Here is a 22,614-nt window from a genome sequence, read left to right as displayed (position 1 = left end):
ATGGGTTGTCTGTTTACTCTGCTGACTATTCCTTTTGCCATGGAAAAGCTCTTTAGTTTAATTAAGTTCCAGCAATTTATCTTTGTTTTTATTGCATTTGCTTTTGACTTCTTGGTCATGAACTCCTTGCGTAAGCCAAAGTCTAGAATGGTTTTTTCAATGTTATCTTCTAGAATTTTTATAGTTTCAGGTCTTAGGTTTAAGTCTTTAATCCATCTTGAGTTGATTTTTGTATGAGGTGAGAGATGAGGATCCAGTTTCATTCTCCTACATGTGGCTAGCCGATTATCCCAGCACCATTTGTTGAAAAGGATGTCCTTTCCCCACTTTTATGTTTTACTTTGCTTTGTTGAAGATCAGTTGGCTGTAAGTATTTGGGCTTATTTCTGGGTTCTCTATTCTGTTCCATTGGTCTATGTGCCTATTTTTATACCAGTACCATACTGTTTTGATGACTATGGCCTTACAGTATAATTTGAAATTAGGTGATGTGATACCTTCAGATGTGTTCTTTCTGCTTATTAGTTTTGCTTTGGCTATGCAGGCTCTTTTTTGGTTCCATATGAATTTTAGAATTTTTTTTTTTAAGTCTGTGATGAATGATGGTGATATTTTGATGGGGATTGCATTGGATTTGTAGATTACTCATGGCAGTATGGTCATTTTCACAATATTTGATTCTACCCATCCATGAGCATGGGATGTGTTTCCATTTTTTTGTGTCTTCTATGATTCCTTTAGCAGCATTTTGTAGTTTTCCTTGTAGAGGTCCTTCACTTCCTTGGTTGAGTATATTCCTGTTTTTTTATTTATTTATTTTTTTTATTTTTTTGCAGCTATTGTAAAAGGGGTTGAGGTCTTGATTTGATTCTTAACTTGGTCACTGTTGTTGTATAGAAGAGCTACTGATTTGTGTACATTAGTGTATCCTGAAACTTTGCTGAATTTTTTTATCCGTTTTAGGAGCCTTCTGGAGGAGTCTTTAGGGTTTTCGAGGCAATCATATCATCAGCAAACAGTGACAGTTTGACTTCCTCTTTACCGATTTGGTTGCCCTTCATTTCTTTTTCTTGTCTGATTGCTGTGGCTAGGACTTCCAGTACTATGTTGAAGAAGAGTGGTGAGAGTGGGCATCCTTGTCTTGTTCCAGTTCTCAGAGGGAATGCTTTCAACTCTTCCCCATTCGGTATTATCTTGGCTGTGGGTTTGTCATAGATGGGTTTTATTATATTGAGGTATGTTCCTTGTATGCTGATTTTGCTGAGAGTCTTAATCATAAAGGAATGCTAGATTTTGTCAAATACCTTTTTTGCATCTATTGAGATGATCATGTGATTTTTGTTTTTAATTCTGTTTATGTGGTGTATCACATTTATTGACTTGCATATGTTAAACCATCCCTGCATCCTGGTATGAAACCCACTTGATCATGGTGAATTATCTTTTTGATATGTTGTTGGATTTAGTTAGCTAGTATTTTGTTAAGGATTTAACGTCTATGTTCATCAGGGATATTGGTCTGTAGTTTATTTTTATTTTTGTTTTTGAGACGGAATTTCGCTCTTTGTCGCCCAGGCTGGAGTGCAGTGGTGCGATCTCGGCTCACCACAACCTCTGCCTCCCCGGTTCAAGCAATTCTCCTGTCTCAGTCTCCTGAGTAGCTGAGATTACAGGTCCCTGCCACCATACCCAGCTAATTATTTTTGTAAGCAGTGTTTTGCTCTTGATGCCCAGGCTGAAGTGCAATGGTGTGATCTTGGCTCACTGCAACCTCCGCCTTCTGGGTTCAAGTGATTCTCCTGCCTCAGCCTCCAGAGTAGCTGGGCTTACAGGCATGCGCCACCACACCTGGCGAATTTTTTTGTATTTTTAGTAGAGATGAGGTTTCTTCCATATTGGTCAGGCTGGTGTCAAACTCCTGACCTCAGGTGATCTGCTCGCCTCAGCCTTCCAAAGTGCTGGGATTACAATCGTGAGCCACCATGCCCAGCCTGGTCTGTAGTTTTCTTTTGTTGTGTCCTTTCCTGGTTTTGGTATTAGGGTGATACTGGCTTCATAGAATGAGTTAGAGAGGGTTCCCTCTTTCTGTATCTCCTGGAATAGTGTCAGTAGGATTAGTACAAATTGTTCTTTGAATACCTGGTCGAATTCTGCTGTGAATCCGTCTGATCCTGGACTTTTTTAGTTGGTAATTTTAAAATTACCATTTCAATCTTGGTGCTTGTTACTGGTCTGTTCAGGGTCTCTAATTCTTCCTGATTTAAGCTAAGAAGGTTGTATCTTTCCAATAATTTATCTGTCTCTTTTAAGTTTTCTAGTTTATGCATGTAAAAGTGGTCATAGCAGCCTTGAATGATCTTTTGTATTTCTGTGGTGTCAATTGTAATATCTCCTGATTCATTCCTTATTGAGCTTATTTGGATTTTCTTCTTTTCTTGGTTAATTTTTCTAATGGTATATCAATTTTATTTATCTTCGAAGAACCAGCTTTTTGTTTGATTTATCTTTTGTGGTTTTTTTTTTTTTTTCATTTGTTTCAATTTCATTTAGTTCTGCTCTGATCTTGGTTATTTCCTTTCTTTTGCTAGGTTTGGGTTTGGTTTGTTCTTGTTTTTCCGGTTCCTAGAGGTGTATCCTTAGATTGTCTCTTGCTGCTCTTTCAGACTTTTGGATATAGGCGTTTAGGGCTGTGAGCTTTCCTTTTAGCACTGCCTTTGCCATGTCCCAGAGGTTTTGATAGGTTGTGTCACTATTGTCATGCAGTTTGAAGAATATTTAAATTTCATCTTGATTTCATTTTTTTTTTTTTTGACCCAGTGCTCATTCAGGAGCAGGTTATTTAATTTCCATGTATTTGCATGGTTTTGAAGGTTCCTTGTGGAGTTGATTTCCAGTTTTATTCCACTGTGGTCTGAGAGAGTGCTTGATATAATTTCAGTATTTTCAAATTTATTGAGGCTCATTTTGTAGCCTCTCATACAGTCTATCTTGGAGAAAGTTCCATGTGCTGTTGAATAGAATGTATATTCTGTGGTTGTTGGATGGAATGTTGTGCATATAACTGTTAGGTCCATTTGTTCCAAGGAATAGTTTAAATCCATTGTTTCTGGCCAGGTATGGTGGTTCACGCATGTAATCTGGCACTTTGGGAGGCCAGGGCGGGAGGATCACCTGAGGTCAGGACTTCGAGACCAGCCTGGACAACATGGTGAAACCCTGTCTCTACTAAAAGTACAAAAATTAGCCGGGCCTGGTGGCACGCATCTGTAATCCCAGCTACTCGGGAGGCTGAGGCAGGAGAATCTCTTGAACCTGAGAGGTGGAGATTGCAGTGAGCTGAGATTGTGCCACTGCACTCCAGCCTTGGTAACAGAGCATGACTCCATCTCAAAGAAAAAAAAAAATCATTGTTTCTTTGTTGTCTTTCTGTCTTGACCTGTCTAGGGCTGTCAGTGGTGTATTGACACCTCCCACTATTACTGTGTTGCTGTCTATCTCATTTCTTAGATCTGTTAGTAATTCTTTTATAAATGTGGAAGCCCCTGTGTTAGGTGTATATATGTTTAGGATTGTGATATTTTCCTGTTGGATAAGGCTTTTATCATTATATAATGTCCTTCTTTGTCTTTTTAAACTGGTTTCCTTTAAAGTTTGTTTTGTCTGGTTTACGAATAGCTACTCCTGCTGGCTTTTGGTGTCCATTCACATGAAATGTCTTTTTCCACCCCTTTAGCTTAAGTTTTTGTGAGTCCTTATGTGTTAGGTGAGTCTCTTGAAGGCAGCAGATGGTTGGTGAATTCTTACTTATTCTGCAATTCTTTATCTTTTTTTAAGTGGAGCATTTAGGCCATTTACATTCAGTTGGTATTGAGATATGAGGTACCATTCCATTCATTGTGCTATTTTTTGCCTGTATACCTTGTTTTCTTTGTTTTTTTAAATCTTATTTTTGTTTTATAGGTCCTGTGTGATTTATGCTTTAAAGAGGTTCTGTTTTGATGTGTTTCCAGGATTTGTTTCAAGATTTAGAACTCCTTTTAGCAGTTCTTTTAGAGGAGGCTTCGTAGTGGCGAATTCTCTCAGCATTTGTTTGAAAAAGACTCTTATCTTTCCTTCATAAATGAAGCTTCGTTTTGCTGCATATAAAATTCTTGGCAGATAATTTTTTTTTTAGGAGGCTGAAGATAGGGCCCCAATCCCTTCTAGCTTGTAGGGTTTCTGCTGAGAAATCTGCTGTTAATCTGATAGATTTTCCCCTATGGTTACCTGGTGCTTTTGTCTCACAGCTCTTAAGATTCTTTCCTTTGTCTTAACTGATAACCTGATGACAATGTTCCTAGGCAATGATCTTTTTGCCATGAATTTCCCAGGTGTTCTTTGTGCTTTTTGTATTTGGATGTCTAGGTCTCTAGCAAGGCTGGGGAAGTTTTCCTCGATTATTCTCCCAAATACGTTTTCCAAATTTTAGATTTCTCTTCTTCCTTAGGAATGCTGATTATTCTTAGGGTGGGTCATTTAACGTAATCCCAGGCTTCTTGGAGGCTTTGTTCATATTTTCTTATTCTTTCTTCGTCTTGTTGGATTGAATTAGTTCGAAGACTTTGTCTTCGAGCTCTGAATTTCTTTCTTATACTTGTTCAATTCTGTTACTAAGACTTTCCAGAGCATTTTGCATTTCTATTAGTGTGTCCATTGTTTCCTGAAGTTTTCATTGTTTTTTATGTATGCTATCTATTTCCTTGGACATTTCTTCCTTCACTTCTTGTATCATTTTTTGGATTTCCTTACATTGGGCGTTGCCTTTCTCTGGTGTCAATTAGTTTAATAACTAACCTCCTGGATTCTTTTTCAGGTAAATGAGGGATTTCTTCTTGGTTTGGGTCCCTTGCTGGTGAGCTAGTGTGATTTTTGTTGGTGTTAACCTTGTTTTGTCATATTACCAGAGTTGGTTTCCTGGTTCCTTCTCATTTGGGTAGGCTCTGTCAGAGGAGAGGTTAGGGCTCAGGGTTGCTGTTCAGTTGCTTTTGTCCCATGGGTTGTTTTTGATGTAGTACTCTTCCGCATTTCCTATGGATGTGCCTTCCTGGGAGCCGAGTTGTAGTGATTGTTCTCTCTTCTGGATCTATCCACCCAGTAAGCATACCAGGCTCTGGGCCAGTATTGGGTGTTGTGTGCCCAGAGTCCTGTGATGTGAACCATCTTTGGGTCTTTCAGCCATGGGTACCACCAGCACCTGTTCTGATGGAAGTGGCAGGCAGTGAAATGGACTCTTTGAAGCTTCTTAGCTTTGGTGGTTTAATGCACTATTTTTGTGCTGGTTGGCCTCCTGCCAGGAGGTGGAACTTTCCAAAGGGCATCAACTGTGGTAGTAGGAGGAGGAACAAGCGGTGGGCAGGGCCCTAGAACTCCCAAGATTATGTGTCCTTTGTCTTCAGTTACCAGGGTAGGTAGGGAAAGACCATTGGGTGGGGGCAGGGCTAGGCATGTCTGAGTTCAGACTCTCCTTGAGCAGCTCTTGCTGCAGCTGCTGCGGGGATTGGGGTTGAGCTTTCCAGGTCAATGGAGTTATGTTCCTAGGAGGATTATGGCCACCTCTGCTGTGTCACACAGGTTGTCAGCGAAGTGGGGGAAAGCCGGCAGTCACAGGCATCACCCAGCTCCCACACAATCTGAAGGGCCAGTCTCACTTCCACTGTGCCCCTGACAACATTATTAAGTTTGTTTCCAGGCAGTGGATGAGCAGGACTGAGAACTTGCCCTAGTCTACCCACCTCCCAGCTGCAAAAGCAAGTATGGTTTTCCTTCTCTCGCCTGTGGAGTCTGCACACTGGATTTACACGCTCCCCCAAGTTCTGGCCAGAAGGCTTCTCCATCAGTTCAAATTGTATCAAACTTCAGCTGGAGATTTCCTTCTCCCTGTGGCCTTTTCCCAGAGCCTCTGGCTGTTCTCCAGAAGGATCCCTGCCTGTGAGACCAGACAAAAACAACTTAGTGGGGGCCCAGTGAGCTTCCAGGGGTTTTCCCGCTGCTTCCTCTACCCTTGTATTTCACTCAGCTCTCTAAATTGACTCAGCTCCAGGTAAGGTCAAAATCTTCTCCCGTTATCCAGGCCTTCAGTTTCCCCAGTGGAGGTGTGTTTGGGGGCACACAATCTCCCTTTCCCACTTCCACAGTCTGGGCCCTTGCAGTATTTAGGGTGTCTCCCAGGTCCTGTAGGAGCAATCTGCTTCCTTCAGGGGCTCTGTGGGTCCTCTCAGCTTTCCTAGTTTATTTTTGTAGTCATTCTGGAGCAAAATTTCACAATGCTAGCCTCCACATGCTGCTCTGTCAGAGCTGCAATCTAGTCCTTCCTCTAGTTATAGTCCTTCAATCTAGTTTGCAATGATCCCTCTATTTTTCTTTTTCATTGTCTAATGCAATTGAGCAATACTATGCAATATAACTTCCTATTATAATGGAAATGTTCAACCCTGTATCATATAATATGGTAGCCATTAGCTACATGTGTCTCTTGAGAATTTTAAATATGGCTATGGTAACCAAATAAGTGAATATTAAATTTTATTTAATTTTAATTAAATTTTAAAAGTCACATGTAGCTAATGGCTACTGTATCAGATAGCACAGCCATGGAAAGTAGAAAGTTGACGCTTCCATTTTGTTCTTAGTTCCATTGCCTTGATTTTTTCATTAGGTTTACTTCCCAGAATATCCTAAGATTCTCATTTTGTTTATTGCTCTGAACATCTACTGTTTGTTTTTATGAACACAATGAAAGAAGTATAAGACATGAAATAAAAGTTCTTTAGCATTTGTAAGAAATATTTGAGAACTTTCAAGATCAGTTCAGAAAGATAACCAAGGTATCTATTTGAATGAGTTGTGAAAAATTACGTCTTAATATAATGTCTGATTTAAGAAGTTTAGTGTTTCACACTTTTTTTTACTGTAAAAATACATTAGCAGAGGTATACAGAAAAGGGATGAAACTTCTTTGTTTTTGTTTTTGTTTTCAAATTTCTGAGGACCCAAGTCTGGGTGTCACCAGCATACATGTTAAAGCTTGATTTTGTTGTCATTATTTACTTTTCATTATCCCATTACTTTAATTGGTCATAATCTTCATAAAACCAAAAATAACTCATTTTTTAACATTTTTGATATTAGTTTTCTATTTATCTAAATTTTCATCACCTAGTTCATGTATGGAAACCTGCAATTAAATATGAATTTCCATTTTTTTAAACTTGACCACTGCACCATACCATTTCCAGAATTGTTTGGCTTGTTTTATTTCCTAAATGAAATTTTCATTGGCATGTGATTTCAAAGTAGCTTTGCTGCTTATTTCATTATATGCCTGCTGTGGTGTGAAAGATTTTGGATTGTATTGCATGTTTTTAGAATTATTATCTGGATATATTTTAGGATTTTCAAATTTTTATTGGGCAGCTTTTTTGTATGCATTAATGTTTAAAAATGTAAAGGTTAAAATATCTTTAAATGAAGATACTAAAATATTCTGCATGTTTGTTGTATGAGTAGATTTTGGGGCCCAGTGCCATATAGCATGCTATAACATCACTTCCAATAAGTAATATTGTGGGCTGATTGCTAAATTTTACCTGAACTGATATCATGTCAGACATCTTTTAAGACATTCTTTTGAGTGATGACAGTTATGTGGTATACCAAATTCAGCCATTCATTTTTGATATTGGTTACATGGTAGTATGAAAGAATGTAGGTTAAGAAGTTTGTGTTTATGTTAAGGGACTTATTTTGTGGGCAAGTAAGACTACATACTCTTAAGAACAGATTTACAGCCGGGCGCGGTGGCTCACGCCTGTAATCCCAGCACTTTGGGTGGCTGAGGTGGGTGGGTCACAAGGTCAGGGGTTCAAGACCAGCCTGGCCAGATGGTGAAATGCCATCTCTACTAAAAATATAAAAATTAGCCAGGCGTGGTGGTGGGCACCTGTAATCCCAGCTACTCAGGAGGCTGAGGCAGAGAATTGCTTGAACCCGGGAGGTGGAAGTTGCAGTGAGCTGAGATCACACTCCAGGCTGGGCGACAGAGTGAGACTCCGTCTTTAAAAAAAAAAAAAAAAAAAAGAACAGATTTACAAATGGGGTAATATGGTATGCATGCACCTGTGGTAAATGGACAACCCTGGAGTCCTGTGAACCAGTGAGTAAGGACTGTCATACATTGGTTTCTTGATTTATTAAAATTGGAAAGTGTGATGTTTAAGGTCATTCATTGTTTTATATATGTTGTAAAAGTATTGGCAGTATTTTTGGAGCAACTTTTGGCTTACTGAATTAAGTAATCTTAATGATTCTTTGTTTCAGGTCATAAGAAGATATTAAATGGTTGGTCCCTCTTAAAAATCACTGAATTATAGGTCTATGAATGCATTTTTCACTCTTCTGTAGATTGCACTCGGTTAACTAATGATCTTCCCTACTGAATTTTTCCAGATAAAACAATACTACAGTGGGAAACCCTCTATTGTAGTGTTTTTAAAAATTCTGGGGTCACGTCACATACTCTTTTGGAAATCTGATAAAAGCTGTGGGGTTTTACCAGAAAATATGCATATGTATATAGATGAAAGATTTCCAATAGTTCATGGATCTGCCTGGCGCGTCTTCACAGGCCTTGTGCTAGGGACCCCTGCTCTTTTATGTATCGACTCATTTCCTGTCAGTCAGCAAAGACTGTTCATTTCAATGCCTTTGGATATAGTGTATAAAAGTAACTATAAATGCTAATTATATAATTTTAAAAGATCTTGACCCCATGTAGTATTGTATTATATGTTTTATCTTTATGATTTAATATGGGTTTGATGTGGGTTTACTATAGAATATTTTCCTTTTTGATTTGATAACTAATAACTTGGGCTTGTCTTTTGTATACTAAGGAAAAATTTTTAAAAACATTTTCACAATACAAATTTCATGTGGAGCCACTTCGGATACTGTTTTTGTGATATATTTGTAGATATGTCTGTAAGACAGGACTCCTCTTTCCTTCATTCTAATCATTTTCCTACAGCTGTAACTAAACAAAGACTTACTAATTACACAGGGTGGAAGCGCAATTCATTGACCCCGAGGACAACTATTTTTCCTTGCCCTGGCTGTGAGCATGATGTGGATCTTGGAGAACGAGGAATCAATGGTCTGTTTCGAAACTTCACTTTGGAAACTATTGTGGAAAGATATCGGCAGGCAGCTAGGGCAGCCACAGCCATTATGTGTGACCTTTGTAAACCACCACCTCAGGAATCCACAAAAAGCTGCATGGACTGTAGTGCAAGTTACTGCAATGAATGCTTCAAAATTCATCATCCTTGGGGTACAATAAAAGCTCAACATGAGTATGTTGGTCCAACTACTAACTTTAGACCCAAGGTAAGTGAAGTTTTTATTAGAGTGTTATTTTAACTTAATGTTGTGAAACGTTTATGTAACTTAATGTTATGAAATAAATATATTGAATCTAGAACTTGACAGAAAGGAAATAACTTTTAAAGCAGGTGTGAGAACTTAAGGCCTAGTTGGCTGGAGTTACTTACTATGGGGCTAAACATCCCCACCAATAGAGGGCAATATTGTGGTTTATTCTATTATAATCCAGTGTGATACACTACAATAAATGAATGTTTGTAATGATAACTCTGATTAAAGGTTATCTCAGATATACTCTTTAAGATGGAAATGGTTAAAGTTAAAAAGCCTTTTTGTGCTTTAGTGTGATAAATCCATAATTGCTTAAAAAGTTTGACTGCGAAACGTATTTTTGTTTTTAGTTAGCTAGAATTGTACAATGAATAAAAGTAACTACAGCCTAATATTTTGTAGCTTGTAGCTTGTGATATAATGGTTATATGTTATCTAAAGTAGAATTTGCATTTCTTAAACATTCTGAGTAATTTTTTTAATATTGCTCAAAAGAAGTTTATGTATTGTTTGCCCTGCTATGTGCCTGGAAATAAACTGATCTTTTGATATCTTCACTTCTTTCTGATTTATATCAATTTTTAAAACCTGTGGTTGAGTTTTTCAAAGTTCTTATTCCTTATAACGTAGTAACCTGTGTATGAAAATCTATTTGCATTCTTAAGTGTAAAACCTTTAATTTGTAATAAAAAATGGGAAAAACTCAAAAGTTTTTTTGAAACTATGAGCTATTTCTTATATTAAATAGTGAAGGATTGGTAGATTAAGGCAAAAACCATCTGTGCTGTCACATTTTGAATGACCTTTCTCAAACTGTGTCAGTCTGGCAGTAGATTCATCAGATAGCTTTTAATCCTCTATTATATTCCTCATTTTAAATGCTCAAGGCCATCAATTTTTAAAAATTTGTAACTTCAACCTGATGTTTTAATGTTTCTTTTAAATTATTTCTACCATGAAATAACCTTTGATTAAATGACTTTTATTAAGGTTGGGTCTTTGTGAATTAAAGATTTAAGGAAATTTTAAGTATAGCCTTACAGTTTCTGTTTACAAATATAATAAAACATTGATAAGACCAAAAGAAATACAGATAGATTATACTGAGAAACATTTCATTTGTCAAGTAGTTAGTGCTACTCAATATAGTAAAATTCTAAAACGGTGTCCAAAATATGGTGTTCCTTACTGCTATGGAATATTTGCCTATAACGTTGAGTTCTTTTGATCATTTCTTGCAGATAGACAAACTTTTTATTTTATTTTAAATGTAATGGCTTTGGGGATGTGGAAGCTTGGACATGCTGAAAAACTTGAAACATTTTCCAATTGTTTTTCTCCTGAGCCTATATATTGGTATTAGGACTTTCTATATTGTACTTTTTGTTTGTTCCTTTTAAATGTAAGTTACAAAATTAGCTGGGCATGGTGGCACATGCCTGTAATCCCAGCTACTTGGGAGGCTGAGGCAGGAAAATTGCTTGAACCCAGGAGGTGAAGGTTGCAGTGAGCAGAGGTTGCGGTGAGCCGAGATCGCACCATTGCACTCCAGCCCGGGTGACAGAGCGAGACTCCGTCTCGTAAATAAATAAATAAATGTCTATAAGTTATCAGACAAGTTACAGTTGCTTGAAATGTAATCTGTTGGAATCTTTAACAACTTTTGATTTTATTAACATACTAAAAGGAATTTCCCCTTTCAAATGAAAACAGTTATTTTACATAAAATTTCATATGTTATTTATCAGATAGCTTTTAGTCCTCTACGATAATAGTTTACAGAGTAAAAAGGTAGACAAATCAGAAAAACAGTTCCAAATTTGGTCAGTGCATTTGTAATTAATTTGTAAAAGGAAACACATCTAGAAGCTTATAAAGTTTTCTGAGACTCTTTTAGTAACAGATTTCTGTTACTGAGGCCTTGAGTCTCATAAATTGTTATGGTACTTCATTAAAAATATTGACAATGATAGTTAAGAATTGCCTCATCAGTGTGGTCAGATGGCCTTTCTAACTTGGCTAAGTGTTCATTCCATTTGAATCTGATAGGAATGAAACTCTAACTGAACAAGTTTTGGAGAAATAACATTTACATATTAGGAAGAGATTGGGCACGTTCAGAGGGGTATGGCTGTAGACAACATCTACACATTAATCATTTGAACCCTCAAATTGAAAAATAGTAATTCCGATATACAGAATTTTCATGCGACGTATCGACCATTTTTCTTTTTACATTCATGTTCATTTAAATGGCTTTATTTAGTGATTTTGTAAAGGAAATATTTGTATTTTGGTAGTTTGTCAGGTTACTTGAAACCTAGATCCTTAATCACACTTTTATTCTTTACTCAATAGATTTTAATGTGCCCAGAACATGAAACAGAGAGAATAAACATGTACTGTGAATTATGTCGGAGGCCAGTTTGCCATCTGTGTAAGTTGGGTGGTAATCATGCCAACCACCGTGTAACCACCATGAGCAGTGCCTACAAAACCTTAAAGGTAGGACTTATTTTTGGAACAGAATTTTGAGTCTTCGTAACTTTACTTTATGCCTTTAACTTTTAATTTTTAAAATCATGGTGGTTACATGACCTTTTTTGTACTAAACTGAGTTAAAGTGTTACTTAATGATCTACTAATATTAGGTTGTTAGTATTTCTGATGAACAGTTATTTGTGGTACTGATAAGGCCTGGCATATATTGTCACCTATATTGCATTAGCTCTGAATTCTGAGGGAAGAGAGAAGGATGAAGGACACTTCATCATGATACCCAAATGAGCCCAATGTCTATAATAATGGATGTCTACATAGGATTGACATACTTTAAAGGGTTGTGGCTGTTTTAAGACACTTGATTCTTATTTCTTGCCTATAGAATCAGTATTTTGTTCATTCTGATGGCACCTTTACGATTTAAAACTGAATTACTTCCTTTCTGTTAGCTTTATTGATGATGTTTAAAACTTTCAAATTTGATAATCAACAGCAAAGCAGGCAGTGGTAGAAAACTTTTTGTTTTATTCTTTTTCCCTTTAAACAATATTTTTAAAAGAAATCGTCTGTATACCTAACTACCCATTTTGTTTCCTTCCTCTCTAACAATACGTGTATGCATTTTTTGCCTCTATCTAATTGCATATATGCAAACTGTTTTGTTTTACATTTTATATTTATGTTGTGCTCTATCTTCTCTGCACATATGGAATACAGGTATAATTGTATAATTGTTCTTGCCTACTAATTCTCTCATCCGTTTCACTAGGTCAATTTTGATTGATTTTTTTTTTAATTAGAGTTTATATTCCTGTGCTACCTTGCGTGCCTGCTAATTTTTGATTGGCTGCCAGTTATTGGATATTTTTGTATTCCTACAAATGCTGTTTTCTTTGAGTATGTGATTAAGTTACTTGGAAACGTTTGGATCTTACTTTGTGAGGCAGGACAGAACAGCATTTGGTTCTAAGGGCTAATGTTACCTGACTATCGAAGTAAAAGCTTTTGATTACTTTTTTCAATGCCCTGTGAATTTTGAGGTTGTTTTTTTTTTGTTTGTTTGTTTGTTTAATCTGACTGGTGGGGAACAGACACTCTTCCCAGCCTTGTGTAAGCTCCTGGCATTGTTTCCTCAGGGCCTGTAGGATAATTCTTTGCCTAGGCTTGGGCAGTTTCCTCACACACAAGAGTTGATGAGGACTGCTGAATATATAAGGGGGACTGTTTGTGTCTCTGGAGTTCTTTCTCTTTACAACAGTCTCTTCTTAGGTACATGCCTTACAACGTATGGCCTCCTTGGACTCAGCTGCATCTCCTCAGGGTTCTTAGTTTGCCCTCAGGAGACTGATATACACTGGTGTTTGAGAACGACCGATCCAGAGGAAAGCTTCTGAGCAATTTTGAATTCCCTGAGAAATTAGCCTCTGATTAGTGCCTAAAGAACTGGGGTCCTGATTTATCTAAAGGAGTTAGTGGTAGCCTTGTCTTTTTACATTTTAATCTTCAGTGCCTATTTTCTGTGTGGTGCATATACTTTTTGGAGACAAAACTAATCTAGCCTTTTAAAACAAACTGGCTATATTTGAGGGGACTATTAAGACTGGAGCTGTCTCAGATAAAAGCTGTTCTCAGATAAACATGTAGTTGGCCAGATACTTTGAGCATTAAAACTCAGAGAGTGTAGTGCTTTTAGATCATGCGTCTGAATTCTGCCCTGTATCCTTCTCTGGTCCTTACCTCTTTGAGTCAATTAACTTACCTTTTCCTATCTTGTAGTTCTAATGTAAGCTGCTATCATAGAACTAAGCCTTACTTAAATTTAAATGGCCAAATTTGTCTCATTGCTACCGTAGTTAAAAAGGGTACCACCACTTGCACCTAGTACTTCTGATTTCCACATGGGCCTGTTAGGGATGGTATTGTCAGAATTGCCATTTTACTTTCAGCTTGGTGGTAAGAAGTACCTCTCAGCCTGCGGAATAGTGTTTAGTGTTTAATAGTGCCTTCTTCTTGAACACCCTTTTCCTTTCAAGTCATTGGTGGAAACTGAGCCTGAAATGCTCAGATCGGCCTGTAAGGGCTACAGCTTGAAAGGCATTTTCTGGATGTTCTTGTTCTTATTTAGACTCTGAATACATTTTTCTGTTACAACTTTTTACCCCATGGTGTTTCGGGGCTTTTGTGTTTTGTTTTTTGTGTATTTCAGAGTAGGTTTTCTGGGCAAGACCAGAGATCTCACCAAAACCTATGACGGCATTTCTGTGGGAAAGAAACTATACTTCAAAATGTCTGCCTTACAGACAGATCACTCAATGAGCTCTGGAAATTGCCTGTTTTTATAAAACTATTTTCATTATTGTGTAATTATTTCATAGACTGGGATGGACTGTGAATATTATTTTGGAAGGCTCTTTGTTGCTATTCCTATTGTGTATAGGGGTGTGTGTGTGTGTGTGCACGTGGGTGTTTGTGAGAGTAAATTGTAAAATCTGAAGACAAAACTATTTGAATTGCTGCTCTTCCATTTACTTAGAAGCCTTAGGAGCAGGAGCTCTAGGAATGACAATGAAACAATAAAAATGTATTATTTTTATATTCAGAAGTTTTGACTAACCATTATTACCTTGTTCTTTTTTTCCAACTGATTCTAATATTTCATACATCCTTTGGCCTTCTTTGCCTAAGGCCATTAATTGTTTACTCTGGGTTAATAATGATAATTGCCATAGTTGATTTTATTATCTGTTTATCAGAGGCTGTAGAAGAGGATGAGTCCTGTGTAATTAAAAAAAAAAAACTCTGCAAGGTCTTTGTTAAACTCCCGTTTTGTCCATTTGTGTTATGAATGTGTTTCAACAGGAAAAGCTTTCAAAGGATATTGATTACCTTATTGGTAAGGAAAGCCAAGTGAAGAGTCAAATATCTGAACTAAACTTGTTAATGAAAGAAACAGAGGTAAGTGATAAACTATCTTACATATTTTAAATTATTGTTATTTTATCTAGACATTCACTCATTTGTTCATAAAATCCTGAGAGTATTATATGAGCTGGGAATACAAAGTTGTGTTAGATTTCACCCCTGCTTTTCTGGGGCTCTGGAAACAAATATAAAAAATGAATTACAATGTTGTGCGGTCACTTCTGTGATAAAGCTGGTGATTAAATGATACTGGAACACAGAGGGAAAAATGACTATTTGTGTGGCAACTAACAAGATCTCAAAAATATGCAATAGTAATATAAGGGAACTGATAGGTTTTACTTATTTTTATTATATTTTTTAAAATTAATAGATCACTTTTGGAAAATGTGCTATATGCAGATTAGACCAGGTTTATTTTAAATTTCAGGTATTCCTGAGTGTATACCCTATATATGTTCCCCAAAAGACATATATTAGAATGTTGGTGGCTGCCTTGTTTGTAGTTGTCACAAAGTGGGATCTACCCACATGCCCATTAACAGTAGAATAAAAACAGCAATAAGAATGAATGATGTGCAGCTGCACACAGCAGTGTCGATTAATCTTGCAATAATGTTGAAAGGAAGGGGCCAGACACAAAGGAATACATACCATGTGATTACATTTATAAAAAGTACCAAAAAAGGTGAAACTAGATGACGTTGTTAGAGTTGAGGAGGGGTGGATCAGTGTCTGGAAAGGTTATATGGAGGCTTCTGGAATACTTGTAATGTTCTTTTATGTAAGCTGGATTTTCTGTTGGATGCTGGTTATATTGAGTGTGTGGGTAAAGATTCATTAGTCTTTATACTTACATGTACATTTTTCCATTTGTGTATTATGTTTTAATAAAAAATTGGAAAAGATAACTTTAAAAATATAGTAAAAGGGGATTGGGTTGGGTTATTTTAAAAGTCCAGATATTCTTCATTGACTTTGTTGTACACTTGTTTTTCTTCTCCATTTGAAACAAAGTTGAGCCATTACTCCTGATTTTTGGTAATTAAATATAAAAATATCCCAGCTAGTATGACTCTGTTACTTGAAGAAATTTTTTTCCAATATAGGGTGAAATTATTGAGAAATCATGTAAATTAACACCCTTACCAGTAGTGCTTTTGTTTTTAATATTATTTTCCTGATCTTTACTGCCTGTCAGTTGTTTTTCCATGCAGTTTGGGGTTTTCTTTTTCATATTTTTGTTGGATTAAATGACAGACTGTCTCAACACAAAGCAGATGATCACCTCAGTAGTTTGCTTCAAGTGTTGCATCTTTGGTCATTTTATTAGTAGCCTTGTTTGTTGGTCCTCTCGGTCCTGCTGCCCTTCACTTCTGAAATAAAGACCGAGAGTCTGTTTTGGGATTTGTCATCAATAGGTTAAAAATTGCAGAACTTAGGTGTCAAGTATTCATGTAGACACCGATTCCTTGTGATCGTGGGGACATTATTGAGTTGTTTTGTATCATTTGCCTAAGCTGTATCTGCAGGCTTATCAATAAGGATTTTTTTTATGGTAGATAACTTGCCTCCATTCTTGACCTTTACTCAGTGATGGTGGTGATACTGTCTTTTTATCTGTAATTATACTTAGCTGGAAAAAAATCTCTCTATAATAATATTTCTGAGTTTAATGTTGTGATTTGTCAGTGAAATACTATCAAAATATCACTACCTTCTACTCCCTCTCTTTTAAAAATATGTGGTTTTCAGTGTTAGGAAACAGGAGATCTGGAAAAAATTTCCTTTCATTATGTTGGTGTTGGCTGGAAGCCATTGGAAAATGCACAGTACACTTCTGCCATATATTATCAGCTTTTAAGAATGTTCTTGGCCAGGTGCAGTGGCTAACGCCTATAATCCCAGCACTTTGGGAGGCCGAGGCAGGTGAATCACGAGGTCAGGAGTTCGAGACCAGTCTGGCCACAGGTTTCACATAGTGAAACCCTGTCTCTACTAAAGATACAAAAAAATTAGCTAGGCATGGTGGCACGTGCCTGTAATCCCAGTTACTCGGGAGGCTGAGGCAGGAGAATTGCTTGAACCCAGGAGGCGGAGGTTGCAGTGAGCCGAGATCACACCATTGCACTCTGGCCTGGGCAACAGGGCGAGACTCCGTCTCAAAAAAAAAAAAAAAAAAAAAAAAAGCCGGGTGTGGTGGCTCACACCTGTAATCCCAGCACTTTGGGAGACCGAGGCAGGCAGATCATGAGGTCAGGAGATCCAGACCATCCTAGCTAACACGGTGAAACCTCATCTCTACTAAAAATGCAAAAAATAATTAAATGGGCATAGTGGCAGGTGCCTGCAGTCCCAGCTACTCAGGAGGCTGAGGCAGGAGAATGGCGTGAACCCAGGAGGCGGAGCTTGCAGTGAGCCGAGATCACGCCACTGTGCTATAGCCTGGGCAACACAGCGAGATTCCGTCTCAAAAAAAAAAAAAGTGTTCTCGAAGACTTTTTTCTGTTGCCTGCTGTGAGTCTGTTATAATAACTGCTTAGGAGTGTTTTGCCAGTCTTCTGAAATCATGAGCTCTGATTTTATAGGAATTCAGAATGTTTAACCAATACTAGGATCATTTTCTGACAGTTTGTATGAATGTTTATTTACAGTATGTGACATTGTGGTATGTACTTTATGTAAATAACCTTTTAAAGTCTCTTCACAAAAACCTAAATGGTTTTTCTTATCCCCTGTTTTCAGAAGAGAAAAACAGAAAGAGAAGTGAAATGATTAGCATATGGTCACACAGCTAAGTCAGGATTTAATTATAATTAAATTATATTAATGTGAAGAGGATACTTTTATTTTTATATCTTAGTAAAGAATGTCATATTTTAGAGTTTTGTGGCTAAAAACTTTTTTAGGCCAGGTGCGGTGGCTCATGCCTGTAATCCCAACACTTTGGGAGGCCAAGGAGGGTTGATCACAAATGAGGTCAGGAGATCGAGACCATCCTGGCTAACACTGCGAAACCCCATCTCTACTAAAAATATGAAAATAAAATAGCCGGGCATGGTGGCACGTGCCTGTAGTCCCAGCTACTTGGGAGGCTGGGGCGGGAGAATCACTTGAACCGGGGAGGCAGAGGTTACAGTGAGCCGAGATCGCGCCACTGCACTCCAGCTTGGGTGACAGAGAGAGACTCCATCTCAAAAAAACAAAAACAAAAACAACTTTTTAAAAAGTTGGAGTAGCGTAGAAAGGGTTAAAACATTTCTGAATTTGAAATGAATTCAAAGCTCTGGACTTGTGTCTTCCTGTTTTTGGTTAAATCAGTTCATTTCTCCTTCAAATTCCTTTATATACCACTGAAAGATTGTTCTCTTATTTAATTGACTAAATTGTCTATACTGGACTTTGGAGACGAAAAGCTTAAGGAAGTACAATATTATAAAATTACAAAGTAAATCTGAATAAAAGTTGTCATTTGTTCTTTGCTGAATGTATTTGATGCCAAAATATTGTTCTGAAAATTTCAGAGTCAGATAAAACTTTTTTTCTTTATAATATCTAGGTTGGTTTTATTGAACTTTGATAATGTTGTCATCACATAGATGAAATATAATTATGTAGAACTTTGTGGAAAGCCATTTGGGTTTGACAGAAGAGGCAATGCTTTATCTTAGTGTAATGGAGATACTGTTTTTTCATAGTGTAATGGAGAGAGGGCTAAAGAAGAAGCAATTACACATTTTGAAAAGCTCTTTGAAATTCTGGAAGAGAGGAAATCATCTGTTTTGAAGGCAATTGACTCCTCCAAGAAACTAAGATTAGACAAATTTCAGACTCAAATGGAGGAGTACCAGGGACTTCTAGAGAACAATGGACTTGTGGGATATGCTCAAGAAGTGCTAAAGGAGACGGATCAGTCTTGCTTTGTGCAAACAGCAAAGCAGCTCCACCTCAGGTATTCTCTTTTACTTCTAACTTCAGAACCTCTTGAGCAATTTTATTAAATGCTGCTGTGTATTCTCACTGTAGCTCTGAGTGGTCCATAATGCTGTGTTAATGTGAGGTACATCTTGCCTCATTCTTAACTTTAATTTTGAATGAAGTGTGGGTGTTATTTTGTTAATCATGTTGCAGATATTTTGTTTGATTTGCCTTCTTGAAGAATCATTTTTTGTATAAAATATCTGTCTGCAGAATACAGAAAGCCACAGAATCTTTGAAGAGCTTTAGACCTGCAGCTCAGACTTCTTTTGAAGACTATGTTGTTAATACCTCTAAGCAAACAGAACTTCTTGGAGAATTATCCTTTTTCTCTAGTGGTAAGTCTTAATGAAGGCAAAAACCTCATTCTTTTTGTCTGAATTTATATAGTGTGGAAGAAAACACAAGTTCTCTTAAATTTGACATTATAAAGCAGCATATCACTTGCCCAGGACTATCGTAGCATCCTGAAATCATATCCTATTTATGTTTTTATAACTGTATTTTTATGCACAAAAACTATGTTCCATTAGTTTGTGTGTTTTTAAACACTGCATAAATAACATTATGTTGTATGTATTCTTTTTGTAAATTCCTTTTTAGAAAATTAACGTAAATATTTGTTATGTGAAATTTTGATTTAAAGTGATATTTTAACTGTTTACAGTATTTCATAAATAAATAAATCATTTTCCTACTAAGATACTTTTTTTTCTATTTTTTTCCTCTTTTATAAAGCAATGCTGTATTGCACATCCTTGTCAGAATTTTTGGGGCAAGTGTATGTGACTTTCTCGAACAGAAGCCTAGAGATGGAATCTGCAGGCTGTTTACATTGCTGTATTAGTTTGCTTGGGCTGCAGTGACAAAAGTACCATAGACTGAGTGGCTCAAACAAATTCATTTTCTTACATTTCTGGAGACTAGAAGTCGGAGATCAGGGTGTTGACAGGGTTGGTTTCTTCTGAATCTCTCCTCTTGGTTGATAAATGGCTGTCTTCTCCCTGTGTCTTCACATGGTCCTCTGTTTGTGTTTGTGTGTAATCTAATCTTCTCTTTTTATAAGGACACTGGTCATATTGGAGTAGGGCCCATTCTAATGACCTGATTTTGATTTAATTTCCTCTTTAAAGACCGTATTTTAAAATACAGTCACATTCTGAGGTATGTACTGGGGTTTAGGACTTCAACTTGTGAATTTCCAGGGGCGAGGGTGGGATCTGGGGGACTGGGGAAGGATGCAGTTCAGCCCATAACACTTGCTTATGTTTCTATTTTGCTACTCCCTAGCAGGGAGGTCTTCCTTGCCTGTTTTTCTTCTGCTCACCTCATTCCTCTCCCTAAGGTTTCTCTTCTAGTGATGGTGAACAATTACAGTCCTTAGAAAGATATGCTTATAGTGTGATTACTTTATAGGTACAGATTTGTAAATTTGTATGTTAATGAAAGGAAATTTGTCTTGTTAAAAGTTTAAAACTCTGAAGGATTAGCTGCAACCCCTTTTTCAAATCTGTACCTGAATCTGATATTTATTTATTATGACTACCTTATTTTTTCAAAGATATTTGTCGTCACTTAAAATGCTGTTTGTATTTCATACACTATACTGTGTTTCCAAAATGTATACTTGAAGAGTATATATATACAAATATATTTTTGCTTACTTGTGAGTCCTAGGTCCTCCCTCCCTTTGGATCCCAAAGTGGTTGCTGGAAAGGTGAGGTTGAGGGTGGGTGATCCTGGGTTATACCATTGTATAGCAAGGAAACAGATGGATGAGAATGGGATAGTAGTCACCTAGCTTCTGGCTGATGGATCTTCCCCTTGCTTTTTGCTACATGCATTTTTTTTTTTTTTTGAAAGCTGTCTTTCAAAAAAAGAAAGAAAAAGGATATGGGGTAGGGGATATACTATTTGTGTTATTTTGTAACTTTTTTTTTTAATTTTAAAATGTATTTAGGATAACTTTCCAGAACGCATTATGGCTGCATAACGTTCAGTTGTATAAATGCAGCATACGCAGACATGCTTATCCATTGGGGAATAAGGAGAGGAGAGAGACTTCTGATTCTTATTCATGTCCTTCTCTGTGATTTGACATAAAAGTGTGTGTGTAGCTTTTATAGCATATTGTTCTTAGCATATCATTCCAGCAGTTAAGCTTAGGAATTGGCTCTATAGAAAGGACTATGCATATGAACAAAGATTTAGCTTTTAATCATTTATTTTTAGTGAAAAACCAGAAACCTGTTTCCAAAACTCAACAGTTAAATGTTGATATATCCATGTAGTAGTATGCCATTGAGGGGGAAAATACTGGCAGGTTCTTTAGTAAAATCTTTTAATGTGTATTTTTTAGTTTCTGATTTCCTTACAAAAATATGTATCATGATTGTATTCAGAAAAATTAATTTGCTTTGCAACTCTACAGAATAAAATATGAAAAGAAATGATATACTATTCATTGAGAGGCCGGGCACCAGTGGCTTACGCCTGTAATCCCAGTACTTTGGGAGGCCAAGGTGGGCAGATCACGAGGTCAGGAGATCGAGACCATCCTGGCTAACGTGGTGAAACCCCGTCTGTACTAAAAACTCAAAAAGTGAAACCCCGTCTCTACTAAAAATACAAAAAATTAGCTGGGCGTGGTGGCGGGAGCCTGTAGTCCCACCTACTCGGGAGGCTGAGGCAGGAGAATGGCATGAACCCGGGAGGTGGAGCTTGCCATGAGCCGAGATCGTGCCACTGCATTTCTGCCTGGGAGATAGTGAGACTCCGTCTGAAAAAAAAAAAAAAAAAATCAGTAAATATTGTTTATATGTTATTTTTTGAGGAAAAACACTGGTTTTCAAATGTCACTATTTTAATGTTGTTTTCTATTTCATAATTCTTTCAGGCATCGATGTGCCAGAGATCAATGAGGAACAGAGCAAAGTTTATAACAATGCCTTGGTAAATTGGCACCATCCAGAAAAGGATAAAGCTGATAGCTATGTTCTTGAATATCGGAAAATCAATAGAGAAGATGAAATGTCATGGAATGAGATAGAAGTGTGTGGAACAAGTAAAATAATTCCAGACTTGGAAAACAGTAGTACCTATGCTTTCAGAGTAAGAGCTTACAAGGGTTCAATCTGTAGTCCTTGTAGCAGAGAATTGATTCTTCATACTCCTCCAGCTCCAGGTATGGTGAATATCAGGAATAAAAGAAGCATAGAGTTGCACGAGACCTTGATGAAATAAACTAGTCAATATCTCCATGTAGACCTGCATTGAAACCAGCTCTTGTTTTTAAAAGACTCCAGAAAAGTAGCTTCTGTCCCAACTGGGATTTAGAAATGAACTGAGTACTCGAATTTTACCTTGTAGGCTGAGAACGGGATTAGGTTTTAACTGATATCAGATAGAGAAAAACATGGAAGAAATTCGGGTGAGCAGAGCTGTTAAGTTGGGATTAAAATAACATAAATGGTACTTTGAAAGTTTTAAATACATAATTCTGTATTTTTGGTTAGTTTATGGAAATCTCTAAAGCACAAGATCTAGGTAGGTATTTTTAAAATTTATTGGTGTAATATCCTAAAATATAATTTTGATTTAACCTAATTCTGATTTGTCTGGATTTTTTATCTAACTTGGCAATTCTCAGCTAATAGGGATGGAAGCCGTATATTAGAACCACATGAATAGCTTTTCCTCCCGCGCTAAAAGCTCCTCATGCCCAGTCTTCGCCCCCTCCCT

General features: G+C 37.0%; 1 protein-coding gene across 2 annotated transcripts in view; it reads left to right on the top strand.

The window, feature by feature from the left end:
- Positions 1 to 22,614, top strand: part of TRIM36 (tripartite motif containing 36) — a 54,639-nt gene that overhangs the window by 25,162 nt on the left and 6,863 nt on the right. For both annotated transcript variants that reach the window (XM_003900005.5, XM_003900004.4), the window contains exons 3-8: positions 9,098 to 9,423; positions 11,830 to 11,976; positions 14,833 to 14,928; positions 18,594 to 18,847; positions 19,087 to 19,211; positions 21,770 to 22,057. In XM_003900005.5, coding sequence (XP_003900054.2) covers positions 9,098 to 9,423; positions 11,830 to 11,976; positions 14,833 to 14,928; positions 18,594 to 18,847; positions 19,087 to 19,211; positions 21,770 to 22,057 — 1,236 coding nt within the window. The remainder of the gene's footprint in view (positions 1 to 9,097; positions 9,424 to 11,829; positions 11,977 to 14,832; positions 14,929 to 18,593; positions 18,848 to 19,086; positions 19,212 to 21,769; positions 22,058 to 22,614) is intronic.

Source organism: Papio anubis, chromosome 5 (assembly GCF_008728515.1).
Source record: "Papio anubis isolate 15944 chromosome 5, Panubis1.0, whole genome shotgun sequence".
Lineage (NCBI taxonomy): Eukaryota > Metazoa > Chordata > Mammalia > Primates > Cercopithecidae > Papio > Papio anubis.
Note: the sequence above shows the minus strand (reverse complement) of the source record. Positions and strands in the feature narration are given on the sequence as shown.